This window comes from Arvicola amphibius, chromosome 8, assembly GCF_903992535.2.
Source record: "Arvicola amphibius chromosome 8, mArvAmp1.2, whole genome shotgun sequence".
NCBI lineage: Eukaryota > Metazoa > Chordata > Mammalia > Rodentia > Cricetidae > Arvicola > Arvicola amphibius.
Genome location: NC_052054.1, coordinates 98,411,207 through 98,434,503, shown reverse-complemented (window position 1 = coordinate 98,434,503; position 23,297 = coordinate 98,411,207). Strand labels below are relative to the sequence as shown.

Here is a 23,297-nt window from a genome sequence, read left to right as displayed (position 1 = left end):
TATAAATATAAAGTAAGATAATAGTACAATCATTAGACAGTATACTATTTAGAAGTAAAATGATATTTTTGGAGTTTGCTTTTGAAAATTCTCCTAACAGTTTTTCAGGACCTAACATAGATGAGTTACAGTGCTATATACAATCACAAGCAATGCTTGTTTTCACCCAAATTCCATGATGATACCTGGAACTTAGAACGATCTTAGACTGTGCTGGCTACATTAGTGGCAGAGCAAGATCACTCCCCACTAGCTTGGCTCAGCCGTAAGTGTGAGTAGCCCCTATCTCTGAACAAACCCCACAGCATGGCACCTGTCACATGGCACGTTAGTAAGATTCTCTGCTTTTTTCTTGGCCTTAAGGAGAAATGCCTTGAAGAAATGCCTTTTATTCTAATCGTTCTCAAATAATTCCAAGTACTGGTACCAGACTGGTAGAAATAGAGAAAAAAAATCTGATCATTTACTTCCCAAGTTTGAGGTCTAGAAATTGATGATCACTACCTACCTAGCAAGCTCACTGCTTTTAAGTGTCTCAAATCTGGAAAAAGCTCAATGGCTGATCTGATAGGTACCCCAGTTTTATCATTAATTTAGTGATCAGAATAAAATCAGAAAGGTTCTAAATGTCGCTGTCCTCTGGCCTGCACCAGGATCAGTCAAGTAACCTGGGATGCCAGGCCTAGTGACACCCACCTGTGTTTGCAGTCTAGCAACAATGTCTTTCCGGGCTTTCATGACCGCATCCAGCTTCCCTGAAACCATGATGGACAGACCTTGGTCTTTGGCCAGAGAGAGCTCCAGGTGAGCACCAGTCCTCTGCATGATCTCAAGGCAGATTTTTGCTTGTTCACCTTCTCCAAATTGGTTCATGTCTTTATATTTTCTCTCTTCCAGGGGTACATGAAATACCTGTTCAGAAAAGACCCCCAAAGACAAAGTTAAATAATCAAAGAAAAGGAAAAATGACCACATGCAATATATATTTATTAATCCTTCACCCACTAAGCAGTGCCGTAGGCAAGGCAGTAAGGAGAAATCCTCCAAGATAGGAGGCTGGCATGTGGTACAGATAACAATGAACAGCACTAGGAACAAAAAGCCTGTGAAGGATTTAAAGGGAGGCAAGTGCCTAGGTCAAAACCACCAAGGACATAATAGAAAACCTTTCTGAAGAGAAAGCAGCAACCCATGATAGGAAACAGCAGGCAGGATGCAGGGGCACAGGCAACATTAAGAATTTTAAGCTTAACAAATTCTGCTAAAAGAGCAAGGAGGGTTTATGGAGAGTTGAGGAGGAGCAGTGGTGGAAGCAAGAGGGATCAATTATCCCTGAAAGAGGTCTGAACCATTCAAAAGATACATTTAACAAGACAAGATAGCAACAAGGCCACAAAGAAAAGATCAAGAGGCAGTTGCTTATGCACACAAGGACAAGAAGTTATAGTTACATAGGTAATAATTTTCTATCATAACCAGGCATCAGTTCTACACTCAACTCTTAGCTCAATAGCTCAAGAGAGAAGGGGAAATGAAACCAGGAAATAAATTAGTTGTTACCAACAGACTATTAACTCTTTATGGTTTTTTTTTGTTTTTTTTTTTAAATAAATCCGTTTTACTATGTAGCTCTGGCTAGCCTCTGACTCTAGAGACCTGCCTGTCTCTTCTGGGTGATAGATTAGCTAGGTGTCACAAAGCCCAGCAACAGATTAGCTTTTGGCTGTCATATGGATAAGGAAAGGCAGACTTAGCAATTAGAGGCTACAATGAATAGAAAAGTACATGGCCCCATGAATCTAACAAATATGGCCTATCTCAAACTGTGTGCCAGTTGTCCAGAGCGCCAAGGAGGAGGCTGGGTGGGAGGATCATGGTGAAGGGTGTGCTCCACAGGAAGAATCGTAACCTTTTAGACTTCTCCACTTTACATACCCAAAGTGTACTCATCACTGCAGACTCAAAAACCCTTTATCAGTTCTTCTTGCTTCCTACACGGAACAGATAAAGCAAAAAGAAATGTGTTTTTCTACCTGAGTGATGACAGAGGCCTTGATTGGCCGGATCTTGTTACTCCAGGCTCCAGCAGGTTCTTGGGCACTTTCCAAGCAAGCCGCTTTCTCAGGAAGTGGAGGGAAGGCATCCTTGTAGGTAGGTGGGTCACTTTCCTCTTCTGAATTTAAAGTGGCAACTAGACCAGAGAACACAGATTAGGAGGAAAGAACTACAATCCAACATTCTATGAGCAAACACAGCAGAAACGTAGCAGGGACCCCCACTAACACGCGGTGAGTGAGCAAGGCTACTATTACACTTTCCTCATTCATAGCTACGGGAAAAACCTCAGGGAGTCACCAGGCCAGCATCCTGAGTGTGAGAAATGGATGGGGCTAGAGAGTCCCAGTTCCAGAAATGTTCATGTTTTGCCCTCTACATGGTCCCACGATGAAAGGTAAGACAATATAAGTCCCATTTTAGTACTGAGATGTATAAAACCCTTGAAGGCAAGCTTGTGACAGATTTTTAGGTCCTCATATTTTCTAATAGTACAAAAGTAAATCATGATTATAAATGCTTGGCACATAGTACAAGTTTAAACACTGTTTTTAAAAACAAGAAAACCAACAACAACAACAACAAAAAAAAAACCCCAAAATCCCCAAAAAATTAGCTTTTAGAAAGTTTCCACATTTCCCTTTGTAATGTACAATGGTGAAATTAACTCACAAGGGAACTGTCTCTGATGGCCTCTCAAGCCAAGACAGGAACAGCAAGACTTGGAGAAATTAGGGCCTGACTATTAGTCATGTTCATGGTCCATGATGCTCAAATTTGTTCATGCTTTTGTCTAGTTTAACCATCATCTCCACAAAAACAACTATATGGATGTTTTAGATAATCCCGTATCCCTAAGGCTAAGCAGTATCTACCAGTAGCAGCGCCCAATAAAAACACAACGGGGCATGCAGATATGGAGAGGACAAGACGACCTTTGGCATTAGATAGGACTCTAGTCTAAGTTCACTGCTTCTGAGCCTGATGGCGGTGGCATAAACAGAGGCTGGACTCTTGAAGTGCCATTTCTCTCCTAAGAAAGGAGAAACTACAGACAGCTGCCCTTAGACCCCAGACACTGAGAACCAGACAACCAGCAGTGTCTTAGGAATGACCAACACTAACTTAGGAATGAGTGGGTAAAGTGTAGCCAAGAAGTGAATTTTAAACGCTTAATTCATTCTAAAATTAAGAAATGATATTCATTTCCATGATAGGGAAAACTTAAATATGTTCTAACAACTTAGAACTTATTTTTTCATTCAAAAATTTTAGAAAATCTAAATATAAATCAAAAATTAAAAATATTATCTATCTTTATTTGTGTATGTGCATATGTATGCATGTTGAGTTGCATATGGAGGTTAGAGGACACTTTGCAGGAGTCAGTTCTTTCCTTCACCTGTGTAGGTGCTGGGATCAAATCCAGGTAAAAGGCTTGGCAAGTAGGCACCATTATTTATTGAGCCCTATTGGCTACTTATTGTTAGCCCTGATCAAAGACGTTTGTACAAAAATTTAGCATTCAAATCAAATGTCCCGCATAAATATATATACTAAAATTTAAAGAAAAATAACATAAAGTAGCTGGCTTTAAGGTACATATTTTTTATATTGAGATGTTGCAAGGGCAATATTTTACATACATTAGGCTAAATGTATTAAATGCGTAATGGTATACGCCTGCAATCCCAGAGACAGAAGAATCATGAATTTGAGATTGGTCTGGTTTAAACAGCAAAACTTCTGACTGAAAATATTTGGGAAAAAAAATTCACCTGTTCCCTTTTATTTAACCTGGGTTTGGAAACTTCCAAATTGCTTATGTGACTAGCATTCTAACCCCCTGGCCAGTGCTGGTCTCCGTCTTGGCTAATGGCCTTAAAGAGCACAGAAGTCACATCTCACCCTCATCCTCAAAGAAGCTCAGCAATGTCTCAGGACACCTCACAGTCAGTATTTCAGCACCCCATAATTAGAGCAGCAGTTTTGTAAAGGATCCCAGTCATTGCCAATTGTCAGATTAATTGGATTTCTAAGAAACTGCCCAGATTTACATCGGTTTCTGGAGTCATTCCTCACACCCGTCCAATCCCACGTGCAACCAACTAATATATAAATTAGCAGAAGCCCAGTCTCCAAAGTTAATAAGGTAAACTTGTAGTCTGTCACCTTTGATTTGTTGTGGAACCAGCCCACTTCGATGTTCAGCAAAACTCTCCTGGGTCAAAACTGCAACGGAGCTCATGGTTGATTTGATCTCACGTCCACACAATCCTAGTAAGACACTACAAGAGAAAGGTAATCAAGGAGGAGTAAGAGGGCTTCAGTAACAGCTTGTTACCCCCTCCCCTGCCCCAAATCATGGGTACTCTGGGATTACTGGAACCTGCCACCTGCCTGACCCATCTTTGTTACAGATCAATCCCAGGATCATTCTCTTAATAGCTATCCATCTCCATCTTATTTTGTTCATATAACATATGCCTCCTTTTAAGAAGCATAAAAATGACAATTACTACAACTAGGACATGCAAGAACTTATCCAGAGGCCATAATCATTTCAAACATCTCAGCAATAGTGGTGGGGGGGCGGAGTGGGGAAGAAACCTCACAGTGCTTCATGTTGTCAGTAAACCAGATCCACATATTGTGCCAAGTACCACAACCTGCTGACTATCACAGGGCACTTTAGCCCAGTGTGGAGGAGATTCACTCACAAGAGGGGAAACTGGCTCAAGGCACAGCATTCCTTATTCCAGGACAACTGTGGACATTGGCTCTGAAGGTTCCAGCTCCCTGTTTGTAATCTATGGTGCAATGCAGCATTCTCAGGCACAGTTAGCTTCTCTGCCCTTCTGTAATTTTCGGCAGCTTCACAACACCAGATTGAGGAAGCACTCATTTTCTTTACACCACTATGCACCAGTGTCTCACGTATATCACATCTTGGTAAAATGCAAGCACTTAATAAATTATGCAGCTGGCTGTCAATGGCAAACAACCTTTAATTCCAGCACTCAGGAGGCTGAGGCAAGCAGATCTCTGAGGCTAGCTTGGTCTACAGAGTGAATTCTAGGACAGCTAGGTCTACACAGAGAAACCTTGTATCAAAAACAAAACACCAAAAAAATGAAACAAAAAAAATCTTACTTTATTACAATAATGTAAACCTCTTCCCAACTTTACAAAGTATTCCTAAAGCATATTAAGACCCAAATTCTGAAAACAAAACATAATTCCTGATAAAAGAAAAGGACTAAAAACAGATGCAAGGCAGAGGACACAGCTGAAGGGCACACAGAGCCATGGATTTGCCTATTATGGCACAGAAGAAGCCTAAGAGGAGATGGTTCAGGCTAGAACTAACTCACACATCTTTGTGTCCTAGGCACAGAAGTCTTCATGAAGAATACTCCAACTTACCAGCAAAATGGTCAGTAGCCAGAAAGTCCGTCCCGAGGTTGCCTCTGTCAGCCTGCCAGCTTTTTCTAGTATGGCGGGGGGAGGGAGAAAGAGAGAGAGAGAGAGAGAGAGAGAGAGAGAGAGAGAGAGAGAGAGAGAGAGAGAGAGAGAGAGAGAGAAACAGACAAAAGTCAAACAAAGAAAAAAACCAGAAAGGTTACTTATCCATGTTTTATAATTTAGATCCTTTCACCTCTCAAGAAACAACGGGACTAAATATTCTTTACATTTAGTTTCTAGTAATTGCAATAGGCAAATCTCTTAGGAGCTCTGGTCTTAGGCCATTAACTTTGAATAAGACACATTACAGTAAAACCTGAACCATCTAGAACTCTCAGGACAATTCTTCAAGGGATCTTAAAAGTGATCTGTACACTGGGTCCTTGAGATCTGCCAGACTGACTCTGCTGTAAAGCTGTCGCACCTAGCAGAATGCACATCTTGTGCTTGAGCTATCAAGAGTGCCCAAGGGCTCTTTGACAGAGAGAGCTAGGAGTGGCACACTCCCAACACTTGGGAGGCAGAGGCAAGTGGATCTCTGTGCATTCAAGACCAAACTGGGTTTTAAAGCGAGACCTACCTCAAAAACATCAAAACCAAAAGAATCCTTGTTAACTTTACGGTTCCTTTTTTTTTTTTTTTTTTGCTATTGTCCTGTAGAAGTCCTTCAGTCCCTTCTAATCTACAAAAATTTAAAAATCAAGTCATAAAATTTCAAGATTACAAGGTCACCCGAGGAGGACAAAAATTACTCTATAAATACTTTTTTTTTGGTCTTGAGACAAGATCTCTCTATGTAGACCATGTTAGCCTTGAACTCAGAGATCCACCTGCCTCTGCTTCCTGACTTTTGGGACTGAAGTGTGTTCTGCTATCACTTCTTAAACCCAGATGCCCACCCACTTTACCAGGTTCATCCATGTGACCCTAACTATATGTTTTTGTCTCTGTGCTGCCACTGACTATTGCCCCTGCTTTCCAGGACAGGGTTAGTCTTGATACAGAGGAATACACAAGCCTACACCATATATTGCCTTGTGCAGACTGAAGCACAGTCTCTGCAGAGACTCTTAAGCATGCCCCCACACCTAAGCATCCCTTTCCAGGAGTATTTACAACAAACCAAGTGACCGCCAAAAGCACCTCCATGTCTAAGCCTGCTGTCACTGCCCCGGACAAATACAGACACCCTCTGGCAGCCAGGAACAGCAGGGTAGACTTCTAGAAAACTTCAGACAGGTTGACAAGACATACTGGGGTCTAGTTTCTAGATTTCAAAGTTTGTCAGAGTGGGGCACAGAGATCACAATTAAAGATATACTGAACAGTCTCTGTTCAGGTTATGATTTGGTAAGGCTTTTTTTAAAAATTAAGTCAAAACCCTGTTAAAAGTCATAATTTAAAATAAATACCTAATGCCCATTTGTAAATACAGACTTCATCTCCACTGTAGACTTTGGAGTAAGAAGCTTTACTTACTCCAGAAGTAAAGGTCAGTGCATGCCCTCCAGTTTCCAGTAGCACACAGTTCGAGAGCCCACCCGCATCTGGTTTACCAGCAGAACCTACGCAACAGTCCTTCTGTCTTTACACCCACCTGCTTTACCTCTACTGACAAAATTCACAGGCCTAACCTGCTGCACCTGGATGTCCATACTGCGCAGTAGCCACTTCAGCTGAACATCCACTTTGCATCTCCATTGCTAAAACCTTCAGGAGAACTGGAGCCTATGATTTGATAGCTCAAGACTTTTTGGTGGAGTGAATCATGTAAGTTAGGACTGAAAGACACTGAGTATTATTCTAATTTTCAAATACCACCAGAGTAAAAAAGAAAGAGTGCTCCTGGGAGCCCAGTTCCCCTGCCTCCCTGTGAAGATTCTGTCAAGACAGGATGAAATCTGTACTCTTTCCTCTTCTGGTTGCTACATGTCTTACGTCTCCTACAGTGGGTGCAGCCCCTCCTCTTCAGAGTCTCCAGTCCCTCACTGGCACTGAGGCCATCTCAACCATCTTTGCCACTGGACGCTGGAGTTAGTACCCAATGCTAACCTACAACTCTGACATTCCAATTTGCTTCGGAGAGCATAAAAGAACACAGCAGAACGTCAGTTCTCAACACAGCACTAAAACTAAATAAAGCAAGATAAGTAGAAGCCAGGGACAGCTTCTTCTACTCCTCCAAGAACCAAGGAGCAACAGGGACTTCTGCAAAAGAGAAAGGTGAGGCTGTGGCAGCTTGAAACAATGTGTTAATCTAGAAAACAGAAAAGGCTGTAAGTGAAGAATTCTCCTTTTTTTTTTTTTTGCTTCTGAACAAGGAAGTATTTAAATTGATTCCCCTGCGCTAAGTTGTGCCAACTACTTATGTAAGGGCCAACAGTATGCGAGGAGAATTCAGACTTGCTCCAAATAGAATATCCTATCAACCTCCATTAGAGAGAATCAAGTTTTTATACTCTAGACCAGTCCTCATGGAGGGCACCAAAAACTTCCAGCATGAAAACCTTCAGCTGTGATTTAGGTTTCTCTTCCAAAGTTGAAAGTGTTTACTTTTACAGTCCCCAGAAGTCTTGCGAAGGTACCCCCCCACAATAATATTCAAGAGTACAAACTTCAAAATTAAGAATAAAACCAGGCTCTGCTGAGATCACAAACTCTTCAGTCTGTGACCATCAAGGCCGGCCTAGTGCTTTACCCAGCACTGGAAGTCAGAGACCCAGCCTGGGAGGAACTTTCGCAGATGCCACCTCAGCATGGCCCTCCCACCGGCCAAGAGCGCCCGCGGGCGGGGACAGGCTTAAAGGGACAGCATCCTGCTCGGCCTCCAAGCCTTTCATCCAAATTCGGTATTTTTCCGTAATGTATTTTTCACCCATGGACCCTGGGGCACATCCAAGTAGTACTTGGGCCTGGAGTCCTCCAGTGACCACGTAGCCGGACGCCGCAGGTGGAGGTGTAGCGAGACACCGCGCCGGACATAGGGGCCCCGGGTGAAGATCCCAGCCTGCCGCGCGAACTAGGGCGCCACTGACCCAGGTCCGGTCCACAGCCCGTAGGGCCCGTGCGGCCGAGCTGGGGGGGAAGGGGTGCGGGGGAGGGGCCGGCTCGGTTGCCCACGTCACCAACCTGGCCAGGTCGCTCCCCTCCCCCACAGCGGCGGCCCGCTCGGAGAGCTAGTAGTCCAGGCTACCCGGGCCCGCAAGCCGACCCGCGGCGCGTGGCGGACTTGGGAAAGTTTCTGCGCTCCAGCGCGGCCATGCGCAGAGTGACACGTAGCGGCCCCCGCCCGTCGCGGTAGCGGAGACCAGGCGCCAGTGCGGCCGGGGAGCTGGGGAACTGACCCCGGCCGTGCCCAGCAACAAGCCCCCCACCGTCCCGCCCACCAACTCGCCCGATTCTCACTAGTGAGTATGACCGCCCAAGAGTCTGTCCGTCTGTCGCTGCCTCTGCGCGGGAGAAGCCGGGACGCTCCGAGGCGCGGCGCTCGGGCCGCCGCTGCTATATAGGGCGGCGGCTCCAATCCCGCCGAGACACGTCAGACCGGCCGCCCGCCCCGCCCGCTGCAGGGTCCCTAGAGCGCCCGGGAGCCGACCAACTAACTTCACAAGAGTTCTGCGGCTAGAGAGGGGGCGAGTTGGGAAGTTAGTTACTTACAGTAAGCAGGCAGGCCCTGATATAAGGGTGCAAGGGTGTAGAAGTCGAGGCCACCAGCAAGTGTCACCAAAAAGGAAAAGCTCCAAGGACCTCACACAGTAGACGGCCGGCCGAGAAAACCATTTTACCATCCCCCAGAACACTCCCTGGTGGAGCACATCTCAAGGGTTCTGTTCCTCCTCCCACCGCTACTACAGCCGGCTGCTTCATTCCTCAATGACCAACAAACACAAAAAACTCCGAAACTGAAATTTTATTTAGTGTCCTATTTGTTATAGAGCAGCCTGCAGTGTGCTCCTCTCGCACCCATACTGAGTTGGACAATGCAGACCTCTGTCCTCAGGGTGCTGCTTCCTTCTTTGGAAGCAGGTTAGTTCTATCCTATTGTGTCTAGTGACAACTACTTGAAGAATTCGTAGACATTTTGAACCTGTACTGAGGTGACATGAACACACTTCTGACCTAGGCAGAGCAGACAGGTCAATGAAAGCCATCAGCACTGGCTGTGACCATGAGATGGATGTTACCCAGGATGACTAAAGCAATCAACCAGCTGTGCTCCCCACCCCACTTTTGACCAAGTTTCACTGTATAGAACTAGAGGTTCTTTGGTCGCAGCTGGGCCACCAGGTCTGGATAACATGTGCCTCCCAGGTGTATTTTTAGTGTGACACTGATAGGTGGAAAGGGCTCGAGAGGCTTTCTGCAGTTTTCAGTCTAAGGCTCATAAGGTTTTAAGCAGACAGACATGCTTAGAAGGTAGCAGCACTGTGCTGGGCATTACAAACAGCACAGCACTCAAGTTCTTGGCTTGAGGGACTGGGAAGAGCTGGGCTGACACTAAAGACAGGGCAAGGAAGAAAGAGGAATGCAATACAAAGAATAAGGAGTTCAGGCTGGGGATGGGGGTTGTTGAATAGGAAAGTATATGCAAGTTGTGGTGTCAGAGTTCAGAAGCCCCAGAACTAGCAACACAAATAGCAAGAACATCATAGCCCTTCATGACATAAATCACTGAAGGCACAGAATGTGCACTGTCTGAAAGACCCAAGGGCATCTCCAAACTGCCAGCAGCCACTGAGTGATACAGCTTCTAAAGCCTCTGTAGGCACCAAGTTGCCTTTCCCTTCTGTGTTATTACTGTGGTCTGCAGGGTGCCTTTCCCTGGAGATGAATCAACCAGTAACTAGAACAAATGTTTTTGTTGTTGTTGTTCTTTTGTTACTGAGATCTCAGTGCTGTGGAGAGGGAGATGAGGCTAAAAGGGGTCAGGACCCACAAGTCAGCATGTTTGCTGTCAAGGGACCGCCAGTGGAGTGAGGAAGCCAACACAAGTACAAGCTAGCCCAGTGCCTGCTGTACAAGGAGACCTCAATGAGCTGGTTGAAAAATGTGGTTAGCTAGGTGTGGGTGATATCCTGTAATCCCAGTACTCAGGAGGCTGATGCAGAGAGTACTGGGAGTTCGAGGTCACAGTGGGCTACAGAATAAGATGATGTCTCAAAAATAAAACAAAGCATGGGATTAATGAAGTTATTATTAAATCAAGGAAGGTGTGGTAACATTGGCTTGTGATCTCAGTACTTAAGAAAGAGCCACAAGGATTAAGGAATTCAAGACCAACCTAGCCTATCAATAGACTTAATCTCAAACAAAAAGATACAAATGTTAAATGCACACCACAAAATAACCCAGATGCTCCTGGAGTGCTGATAAGTATGACATGACAAGTGTCAAGAAGGACCACTGGCCGGGGTTTTCATACCTCAAGGAACAGGGAATAAGCTTCTTGACTGCTCAGGGTAAAAGCCCAGAACATAGACACATTCTTTGAATTCTCAAATCATGATTCCCTAAATGGTGCACGCCTTTAATCCCAGCACTCAGGAGGCAGAGGCAGGTGGATTCTGTGAGTTCAAAGCCAATTTAGTCTACAGGAGCTAGTACCAGGACAGGCTCCAAAGCTACAGAGAAACCCTGTCTCGAAAAACCAAAAGGGTGTACCCTAAGCAGAAATTATATCTAAATGGAGAAGCAGAAGACCAGAAGCATAGCAACAAACAGCTGTAAATTTCTGACTCTACTGGGCTGGGAGATAAAAGCATCTCTGGGGATGCTCAGAGACATGAGACTAGAACTCTAAAGGTTTGGGTTTAAATCCCCATTACCCTTTCTGTCCAGGAAATCCTACCCTAAGCTAAAATAATGAACAGAAAAAAGTAGGCACACTCAAGAAGGAATAAATTTAATAACAGGATAAAAAAGATATTCACAGATCAACTACAGTATAGAAGCTAAAAGTCCAAAGTTCAAAGAGTAAGTAAGATGCAGTGGAGCTGAAGAGATGGCTCAGCAGTTAAGAGCACTTGCTTTGCAATCATGAAGACTGGAATTTGGATCCCAGCACCCATGTAACTCACTTGGCACCTCCATAAACACCTGTATAAAACACACACACCTCTTTAAATAGGGGGTAAGGCGGAGAGATGATTAACTGGTTAAAAAGCACTCACTGCTCTTGCAGAGGACCAGATTTTGATCCTGAGCATCAAAATCTAACCTCACAACTGTCTGTAACCCCAGTTCTAGGGTATCTGGGTGTCCTCTTTTGGTTTCCCTGGACACCAGGCACTATGCAGTACACAGACATATATCCAGGAACCACATGCATACACATACCCTGGCTTTGCTCTCTATTGCTATGGAAATTTGTAAAACTACAATTGAAAAAAATTAAATTAAAAATTTAAATTATATAGGATTAGACAGATACAAGAACCTGAGATGATATAACTATTTAAAAAACTTAAAATAATTAAAGACATAAACCACAAACAATAAAAATACAAATGGTGAAGATGTAATTGAACAAGGGGGCCACAGTTCAATTTAGTTTAGCAGCTTCGGCCATGTGAGTCTAGCTTCTGCAGAGGCCAGGCATATATCGGGGTGTCCCTGAATCGAGGCCCAGAAAGCCCATTTCGTGAAGCTGTGAAATTAAGTCCTGAATTGCCTTAAAGAACCTAGGATGTTAGTGATGCCACCGCTGTGGGATATCTGCTGAGGAAAGCTGCTAACAGGGAGTGGAACCAGCACAAAAGAAAGAAGTGTGTTGCAGTCAACAAAGCTGAATGGAGTTGGAGATCTGAAGAGAATTCTGACATAAGACACGAAAATGCAGTTTGGAGTTTTCCCCAAACTCCAAGCTGGTTTTGGGTCTTGCTTTGGTCCAGTATTTTCTTGCTATGCTTCCTTTCCTATGTTTTGGAATGGTAATATGTATCTTGTGCCATTATTGGAAGTACATGACGTTTTTTGATTTTGACTTTACAGGGGATAACAGTAAGAGACGGCATGACTCTCAGAAGAGACTCTGAACTTTTAAACATTATTGAGACTGTGACAGACTATGTGGACTTTTTTGTTTTTTCTTTTCTTTCTTTCTTTCTTTTTTTTTTTTTTTTTGAGATAGAGTTTCTCTGTGTTTCTTTGGCTGACCTGGCTTGGCCTTGAACTCACAGAGATCTGCCTGCCTCTGTCTCCCAAGTGCTAGGATTAAAGGTGTGCACTACCATGCCAGGTTGAATATGTGGACTTTTGAAGTTGGACTAAATGCATTTTGCATTATTTCGTTGGTCTGTTTGTTTGTTTTCCGAGATGGGGATTTCTCTGTGTAGCTTTGGAGCCAGTTCAGGAACTCACAGAGACCTGCCCCCGCCTTCTAAGTGCTGGGATTAAAGGTGTGCACTACCACTGCCTGGTGCATTATGATACTAATACAAGTTTATGGGAGCCAGGGAGTGAAATGTGATAATTTGAATGCAACTGGCCCCCATAATCTCAGGGAGTAGCACTATTAGGAGGTGTGGCTTTGTTGAAACGGGTGTGCCCTGTTGGAGGAAGTGTGTCACTGTGGAGGCAGGCTTTGGGATCTTTTTTGCTCAAGCTTTGCTCAGTGTGACCCAACCATTTCCTGTTGCCTTGTGATCAAGATGTAGCCAGCACCATGTCTGCCTGCAGGCCACATGCTCCCTGGCATGATGGTAATAGATTGAACCTCTGAACTATAAGCTGCCACTGCAATTAAATTTTTTTCTATTATAAGAGTTGCTAGTCGGGTGGTGGTGGTACACGCCTTTAATACCAGCACTTGGGAGGCAGAGGCAGGTGGATCTCTGTGAGTTCAGACCAGCCTGGTCTACAAGAGCTAGTTCCAGGACAGGCTCCAAAGCTAGAGAATCCCTGTCTTGAAAAACACACACACACACACACACACACACACACACACACACACACACACACACACACAAAAAAAAAAAAAAAACAGAAAAAAACACAACAAAAACCAAAACCAAACAAAGAAACAAACAAGAAGAGTTGCTGTGGTCACAGTGTCTCTTCACAGCAATAGAAACCCTAACCAGGGTTTCTCTGTGTAACAGCCCTGACTGTCCTGGAACTCACTCTGTAGACCACGCTGGCCACGAATTTACAGAGATCTGCCTGTCTATGCCTCACAAATGCTGGGATTAAAGTTGTGTACCACCACACCTAGGTGTCATTTGGGCTTTCAACATAAATAAGTACAAATAAAGTGAACATAAGAATGAACAGAAAGATGGTTAAGAATCATGTAGTGGAATTTCAGAGCTGGAGATATAGCTCAGTGGTAGATCATTTGCCCAACATGAGCAAGTTTCTAGTTTGATTCTTAGCCCAGCAAAATAATATAAAAAATAAATCATGGAGTAGAGGATAATACAGTCTAACATATTCTAAGAGGAACCATAAAGCAAGAGAACACGAACAGAAACTGGAAAAATGAGAATATTTCAGGACTTAAGGAACACGCCCCCCTGTTGAGAATATTGTTCACAAATGGAATCATGTGAGGAGAATTCTGAGTGCTTGTGAGAAAACTCCAGCAAAACAAGAGTCTTGTGACCCCAGTTTTTTCAAAACACGGAATTGTTCTTGGACTGTTTTTGTGCTCCTCCCAGGTATAGAGAACAGGAGTGAGTTTACTTCGGATTACTCATTATTGCCTGCTGCTGATATTCAATTAAGTCCTCAAATTATCCTTTTTATGCTTCTAGGGAAAACATGCTTTTGTCATGTGCAGCCTGTCCTTGTGATTGCACCCTTTACATGTTTGACTCTTCTTACCCTCAGAGTATAAATGTCTGATGCTCTGAGTAAAGATGGCGACTGCATGAGACTTTAGTTTGTCTCATTTATTGTGTCTCTTCTCCCAGGTCCCACCGCCTTTAGAGTAGTGACAGTTCCCCACCTAAAAAATTACAGAATAAACTGGCTTACACCAGACATACTACACTAATTATCAACAAGGAATGACAATGCTAACAGTTTGATCACTCATACTGAGATTGGTGACCAAGTTAGAACAAAGAAATGCTTTCATCCTTCTCGATAGCTAAAAATTTATAAATATATATGGCCCATATTATACTTTTATTAGTGTAAACCCCTTCTATGACTATGCTTAAGTAAACTTGCAAGGCAGGCTTGGTGATTCATGCCTTCATCCCAGCACTTGGGGAAGTAGAAGCAGGTGGATCATTGTGAGTTCAAGGACAGCCTGGTCTACAGAGTAAATTTTCAGGACAACTAGAGCTACACAGCAAGACCCTGCCTGGAAAACAAAACCCAATAACAAAAAAAGTTTAGGTAAACTTGCAGCAATATTCTTAATAATGAATGTATCAAAATTGATTTTTCTTTCACTGATATTTGTTGTCATATACATACACAATTCAGGAGCCTAAAACAAATTAGTACAATTTCAGGAAGAGAATCAAAAAACTTTTAGTTTCTTTCATACTGCCTAAAAAATAGTAAATGTTCAACATTTTTTCCTTAAAAGTAAAATAAAATAACTTTTACTGTGGGATGCAGGTATGCCACAAATTGCATGGTGGCCAGAGGGTGACTTTTGGTCACCCTCTCTTTGGTCAGTGCTCTCTTTCCAACATATGGGCTCCAGAGATAGAGCTCAGGTCATAAGAACTGGGGCAAGCACCTTTACCTACACTGAGACATCTTGTCTGTTTTTATGGTTCATTAAAAATAAAAAAATTATGTCTGGCGATGGTGGTGTATGCCTTTAAGTACAGCACGCAGGAGGCAGAGGCAGGCAGAACTTTGAGGTCAGCCTGGTCTATAGAAGGAGTCTGAGGACAGCCAGGGCTACACAGAATTGAGGGTGTGTGTATGTGTATGAGAGAGATAGAGAGACAGAGCGAGCAGAGACAGAGAGACAGGGCTGCTGTGGGACAATGGTCTTTTATTCTGTGACTTGTATTATTTTTAATAAAATGCTGATTGACTGGGTGGGAAAGAAATCTCTGTCAACAAATGGTGCCCAACGTGTGGACAACTGCATCCACAGAAAACCTGAGAGAGCTTGGGAAGTAATTCTAGACACAAAATAAGAGCGTTAAGCATGGCTTCTTGGTGGCAGCAATTTCTCAGATTTGCTCTCTTTGCTAGAGGCAAGTGCATCTCATTTAAGAGAGGCTTCCTGACTCAGCTTTAGCTGTGAAACTTTGCTGCTCTTTTAAGAGGCCATGTCACCAAACATTTAAATGATGTTTATGAATTGCTGACAGCATGCTTCTTATTGGTGTCAGGGACCTTGAAACTCCATAGAGTTGTGACAATAAACATGGCTCCAGCTACTACCTCTGCCATGAAGCTAGGCTCTCAGAAAGCTAAGGATTGGGTTGGCTGCAGCCGTCAAAGCCATGGCTTTAATCCTAGCCATACTGTCTAGCAAATTAAAGACTCATGTGATCAGAAAAAGATATAAAGATAGATTCGGATGAAGAAAACCTCTAAATGGTTTACAGTGTGACTTCAAAATATATGTAGGCTATATATGTAGGCTTGTGAGAAACAAGAAAAAGGATAAAATCCTTAAAATAAAAAAGAAAGAAACAGAGTAGTTGGGTGTGGTGACACATACCTTTAATCCTAGCATTTGGGAGGCAGAGGCAGGCAGTTCTCTGTGAGTTCAAGGACAGCCTGGTCTACAGACCGAGTTTCAGGCAGCCAAAGATATATAGAGAAACCCTGTCTCAAAAAACCAAAAAATTAGAAGTAAAAATAAAAGAAATAGAGTTTAAAATAAAGCCATGTAAAGATGGAAAATACACAGAGAGTCTGGATACTGTATATTATTGTGTTGTCTTTGAATTGTATGGCTGCTGAGGAAGGAGCAATAGCTGCTAAAAGACATTTGATTATAAGTGTTGGATTATTAATCCAATATATATATTTTGAAAATGCCTTGACTTAAAAATTTAAGTCAAAAGATATGTTTCTCTGGAGAAGAGCTTGTTTTTGTTTCCACAGGAAATGAGAGGCTGTGGATTCATTCTGGGCTAAGAAAAATCAGGTTTGATCAAGGAAGACCCCCTTGAAATATCAGATAGGAGCAGATGGCCCAGATGATCCAACGTTTCAGAGGACCTCTGTTGGAGTTTACTCTGAGTTCTACATCCAGAACAGTTTCAAAAATGCTAGCTGGAATGATCAAGCCTTACAGATTTTTCCAGTCAGAACTTGACCATAATCCTAAATTTTCTTTAGGTCCCCATAAGATTATCAGCACTCCCAATGGGCAGAAAGTAGCCTGGAAAACTACACCCACATTCCCAAAAAACGGATTATGGATATTTATCTTTGTTTAGAGTGTTGGTTACAACATGTTATGGATAATGGTTGGGACAAAAAGCTAAACAAAGGATATTAGATTCAGAGTTCTTGTTTTAAAAAAGGGGGGAGGGTGCTGTGGGACAATGGTCTTTTATCCTGTCACTTGTATTATTTTTAATAAAATGCAGATTGGCTAATAGCTAGGCAGGAAGTAGAGGCGGGACAATGAGAACAGGACAATTCTGGGAAGAGGAAAGATTGAGCCTGCTGTCATCACCTATCACCCAGCAGCAGAGGAAGCAAGATGTAACTGCCTCACCAAAAAAGGTACCAAGCCACATGGCTAACACAGATTAAGAATTATGGGCTAACATAAGTTAAAAGGGTTAATAAGAAGCCTGAGCTAATAAGCTAATCAGTTTATAATTAATGTAGACCTCTGTGTGTTTCTTTGAGGCTGAACAGCAGTGGGACCAGATGGGACAGAAATCTCTGTCAACTCAGGGCATACATATGCCACACAGTACACGTGGAAGTCAGAAGGTAACTTGAAGGATATGGTTCTCACCTTATACCCTGTTGAGGCGGGGTCTTGTTTTGCCAAACTTTTTACCCACTGATGCACCTCACTCAGCCACAATCTCTTGTCTCCTCCCACCCCCAATTCTATCAGTTTCTCTTCAGGAAGTGACAGGGTTAACAATTTCTTCTTCAATGATGGTTATTCTGGATTATTTCTTGGGGGCATATATTTCTTGGTAATGTGAAAATATGTACTTTTATTTTAGCTCCGCACTTGGCAGTACTGAACTAAGTGCTGAGCTAAGTGCACAGACTATATATAGCACACCACATGTGCTGCCATAATACCTGAGTTTAGAATCTTCCTCAGATATGATTCAGGTCATCATGGCTAAATTGTTATGAGCTTAACTTTTACTTGTCTTGTTTGTAGATTTGGGTGGGTGGGGTTTCTGTCCGTTGTGGTGACATCTAAAGAACTTGGCCTGGATAGTATCTTGTTGTTTAGAATTCTAGCACTAAGTGAGGAAATCCACTAAATGAGTACATTTAGTAAATTTCAGTGAGACTCTAATTCTATAAATACTGAAATAATCAGCATATATGCACACAGCTAATAAAACAATGAATGTTTTTAAAAATGTATTTAAGATATACTGAAAAGAATGTATGCCAGGTGAATAAAACATGTAATTTTTTTAAAGTGGTAGAAAAAATGTTAGATTCAAAACAAAACAGTAAGTTTACCGATTTCTACAGAAATGAACAGACTATTCTTCAATCCTAACAGAGCAAACCCCCACCCCAGTGAAAGTCAGATGATGTCAGATCCTGTTAACAGCCTGCTTTCTGGTTGCCCTGAGTTATGGCTCCCACCAGGGATGTTGTAGTTTAGAGAGACTCCACTGGGCTTACTCTCATACCTGGTTGTTAATGTAAAAATAGTACAAATAATGAAGCCAGAGTAAATGTTCTTGAACATTAAGTTTACTATAATGAAATGCTTAGGAAAGGCAAACAGCTTCAAAACTTATGTCAATGAGAAAAAAAAAACTATCTTTAAAATCTCAAAGAAGAGTATATTCTATTTGCTTTTAAGTTTCTGAAGTTCTGGATCTAAAAAAAATAAAATTCTAGAAGCTAATGTCTGATTTACCTAAGAAAGCAAATGGAACGTAATCGGCAGACCTATTTCGAGTGGGAGGCACAAGGTCCCAGGGCTCTACCCAGCACTTAGAGCTTTGACTACAGTCTAGAAATAAATAGGACTTCAACCTTACACCGAGGGCCATGGAACAGAAAATAACAACCATATTTTAGAAAGACAGCTTTGGAGAAGGAAAAATGGTAGAACTAGTTACTGTGCCAACAAGTAAGTTCAATTCCTAACACCACCAAAAAAATAAAAAAGCAAACAAAAAACAAACAAACAAACAAAAAACCAAAATAAAAACCATACACAGGCCTGTGGGCATTGGGAAAATGATATAGAGCTGCTCTGAGAATCTGGAGAGCAACACAGGCTCAATCCTGTCAAACTACAGAACCATCTCCAAGTTACCTCCTCCACAAAAACAAAAAACAGGTCTTGAAAGCACGCCTTTAATCCCAGTACTCTGGAGGCAGAGGCAGGTGGATCTCTGTGAGTTCAAGGCCAACCTGGTCTACAAGAGCTAGTTCCAGGACAGGCTCCAAAGCTACAGAGAAAACCTGTCTCGAAAAACAAACAAACAAACAGACAGACAGACAGACAGACAGGCAGACTTCCTGGAAACACTTTCTCTCTGTGCAATGAATTAATTCAACACAAAACTGTATTCATACAATTATCATGCTCATACAAGAATAAAGTCATTTTCTTCTATCCTAAATTAGATAGTCAAAACATCAATTTAACATTAGGATGCCACAATTTAGAGAAAAACTGACTTACATCTGGGGAGCAAGAACTTGGATGTTTCATCTGTCAAGTGAGAATGCTATTTGCAAAAACCCAAAGTATAATTTGTGCATGTGCATATACGTGTGTGTACTGTATGATGGGCAGAGAACAATCTTCAGGTCAGCGAACCTCAGGATCTCTGCTTGTTTCTGCCTCCCCAGTGCTCTTGATTATAATTTCATGTTTGGTTTTCGGGGGAGATAGGGAGTGGAGCAAGGGCTCACTATGTATTCTTGGCTGGCCTGGAAGTCACTAATACCTGCCTGCCTTTGCTTCTTGAGTGCTGTGATTAAATGCATAAGCCACCACACCTGGCCAAGTCTAGTTTTTTAATGTAGGATCAAACTCAGATCCTCACGCTTGTGAGGTCAGTACTCTATTGCTTGTGAGGTCAGTATTTTATGAACTGAGCTACCTCTTCAGTTCACAAACTATAATTTCTGCTAGAAAACCAGAACCACACAAAGAGGGAAGGAAGATGAAGACAATCCAAAGATTCCAAACCAGACGGAGCCAAGCAGAATAGCTGAAGATCAGCAACAAGGGATGTGGAGTGTCCTCTATTGCAACTAATCTTAGGAACCATGTAGGACAAGAGTGGTGATGGTAAACTTCAAAATTTGATAAAGAGGCTATCTAGATAGCAAGCGAATAATGATGTTCAAAGACAGCGAGAAACAGAGTAAAACTTTGGAGGCAAACAACTACCAGAAGGAAGTGAGGAGAATAAACATGAGTCCACAAGGAGGCCACACACAACATGGAGGACTGTGGTGCATAGTAGCATTTTCAAGACAGTCAAAGAAAATGTGGTTTCTTGGAAGCTATTCTATTTACACTGTGTATCATAGCTTGGGACGACCCATAACAGTCCAGTCTCAAATGTAATGGTATAGTTGAGACCACATCTTCTGTACAAAAGCAAAACTGCAAAGGTCTATTATATCATCTAGTTAATTTACAGTTTCAAAAATAGAGAGCAAGCATGTAACACATCCAAGACCTTAGTAGTTCTATCTTTCTGGCCATGGAAGGGAGGAAGGGAACAAAAAACAGAGGGGAGTCAGGGATAAAAGTCAAGCTAAGAACATCTAAACACACTGATTCAAAACTTTACTTTTAGAACAATACAAACCAGAGAACTGTAAAATAAATTATAAAACATGCCACATTTCCTTATTCTGATATGGACTATGTATACTAACGATATACATAGTCTTCTGTTATGTTTATTATACCCCTATGTGTCTTGGTAATAATCAACTTTATATCCCTAAGAATCAAAATTTTCAGAATAAGATATAACACTACAGTAAAAACCCTAGAAGTTATATGTACTGGAAATATGTAAATGTCTTTTCATTTTGGTCTTGGGGTACATTTCTATGTTTGCTTGCACAAGAAGCAACCTAATGGCAGTTACCACATTCCCACTGGGCCAGGAGTCATTGAGAAATGGCTCTAGGCCTGAAACAGATTTAGACAGTACTGGCAATCCTGCCGTGGCAGAAAGCAAAGAGTCATGGGGCCTTGGAAATAGCTCAGTGGATAAAAAAGCTTTGCCTCAAAAGAGTGAGGACTTTGGATTTCTGGAGCCCATGTAAATGCCAGGCAGCTGTGACAACCACTCCATGAGCCCAGCTATGGGGAGGCAAGCTTCTAGGTTCAGTGAGAGACTAAAACTGGAAAGCCATCAAGGACACATACAGACAAGCCAGTAAAACAACAAACAAGCTGGAGAAATGGTTTAGCACTTAAGAACACTAGCTGCTCTTTCAGAGAACCTGGGTTTGACTCCCAGTACCCAAATGCTGGCTTACACCCATCTTTAACTCTAGTTCCAAGGGAGTCAACATGCTCTTCTGACTTCTACAGGCATTGCAAACTTGTGGTGTCTTTATATACATACAGGCAAAACATCTACACACAAAATAAAAAAATAAATAAAAGTAACAACAAAAACCCCAAACAACAACAAAAAAGGAAGCAGTTAAAGAGCAAGGTACAGAAAAATCAACTTGGACAATACAAGCTTCTTAAAATGGTTAGGGTGAACTGACATGAAACTATCTACACGTTAATTCTATAGGTGAGAAGCTCCAAAAAACCCCACATTTCATCCTTACAAGTTGTTAGTTCCAGTATGTTTCAATACGATACGGAAACCGTCTTTTTCCTTACAGAAATCACATTTTAGGACAAGCAAGTGACACAGGAATCTCTGTAAAAATTACAACTAATAGAGCCAGAGAGCTCAGGAGATAAATTTGCCTGCTACCTTGAGTTTGATCCCTGGGACTCACATGGTTGAAGGACAGACCAGAATCCTGTGGGTTGTCCTCTGATCTATATATGTGCACTACAGTGTATGTATGTATGTATGTATGTATGTATGTATGTATGTATGTATGTATGCGTACACACACACACTAAAATGTAAAATAAAAATTGAACTAATAAATGTACAAATCAAATTAGATAAGTCTTTCTCCAAGTCCTAATTCCCAGAACCTGTAACTATTGTGGAATATTACTTTACACTGTGTAAATATATGTCACTGTGACTGGTTTAATAAAAAGCTAAACAGCTAATACCTAGGCGGGATTTTCAGGGCAGAAACAATGCTGATGGGAGACACCAGGTGCTGCCAGCCAGACATGTGGAACAAGTCAAACACACAAAATGGGATAGAGGTAAAAGCCACGTGGTAGTACATAGATTAAAAGATATGGGTTAATTTCAGTTATAAGAGCTAGTTAGAAACAAGCCTAAACTACTGGCCAGGCTTTTGTAATTAATAAGAAGTCTATGTGTGGTTTTCTGGGAGCTGGTTGGAGGGACAGAAAAATCCACCTACAAATGGTGCCCAACATCCATCCACATATATCCACATAAAATCTAAGAAAGCTTAAAAAAGTGGCGCTTCCTAGTCTTATGTCTCTCACTTCTCTAGCAAGCTGCCCACAAGCTTGAGCTCCAGTGTACCATGACCTAAGTTTTATGGCGGGTTTAAGGTTTTGCTCATACAGACACAGTAAATCAAGTTCAGATGGACAAAACCTCTAAATATGTTAAATAAAGTCTTTAAAGAGAGAGTAAAATAATAAAAAACAAGTAAGGAAAATACACAGAAAGTCTGGATCCTATATGGTGTCTCATTAACTTTGAATTTTTAAAATGCTAATGTACAAAAAACAACAGCTGTTGAGAGATACTAGATTATAGAAAATGCTAAATTAAACCATCCTACATATTTTCAAAATGGAAGTCAATGTGTTACACTGGGGGCTTTTGATTCCACAGGAAAGGCAAGGCTGTAGATTCCTGCCAGATTAACAGAGATCAGAATTGACTAGGGGAGACCTCCTGAATATCTTGGCTACAGACAAGGGGGAGGAAGTCAAGATACTACAGGACAAGTAATGTGTAAGTGTATCCCTTACATGAGAACAGCTCTGAGTTGATATGAGACATGATAAATATTATTGGTTATAGAGTCCTTATAACTTATATTAATTGTGTTTTCAAGGTCATACAGAGATATTTTAGACTTTTAGGTGTAGTGGCATTTCTTTTGTATAGTAAGTAAAGCTTGCCTGAGGGTCAGGAAAGTAAAACAGCCACACTGGCCAGCCTTACAGACCACAGTAATGACAGACCTTTAATCCCAGTGCCACATTAGTTTGCCATAGAAACCAGGCAGTAGTGGTGCATTCCTTAATCCCAGAACTAGAGAGGAATATAAGATGGGAGGAGAAATTTCTCAGTCTTAAGTCTCATTCTGATGTTTCCCGGAGGCATGATCACCATTTTTGGACTGAGGCTGGAGTAAGAGCCAGTGTAGCTGCTTTGCTTTTGTGGTCTTCAGGTTGAATGCCAATATTTGTCTGTGGGTTTTTATTAATTTTGCTTCAGATAGGTGATCTTCAAACACTTCAAAGACCTATAGAATAAGCATTTTCATGACAATGAGACATG

General features: G+C 42.0%; 1 protein-coding gene across 2 annotated transcripts in view; it reads right to left on the bottom strand.

The window, feature by feature from the left end:
* The window catches only part of LOC119821466 (high density lipoprotein binding protein), a 77,040-nt gene that overhangs the window by 31,450 nt on the left and 22,293 nt on the right, over positions 1-23,297 (bottom strand). The window contains exons 1-5 of one of the 2 annotated variants that reach the window (XM_038340507.2): positions 8,926-9,019; positions 5,482-5,546; positions 4,228-4,343; positions 2,034-2,191; positions 697-912 (exon numbers count right to left, since the gene is read on the bottom strand). In XM_038340507.2, the coding sequence (XP_038196435.1) occupies positions 697-912; positions 2,034-2,191; positions 4,228-4,303 (450 nt within the window). In that variant the 5' untranslated portion in view covers positions 4,304-4,343; positions 5,482-5,546; positions 8,926-9,019. Of the gene's footprint in view, positions 1-696; positions 913-2,033; positions 2,192-4,227; positions 4,344-5,481; positions 5,547-8,925; positions 9,020-23,297 lie in introns of those variants that run through there. The other variant, XM_038340508.2, reaches the window with a different exon arrangement.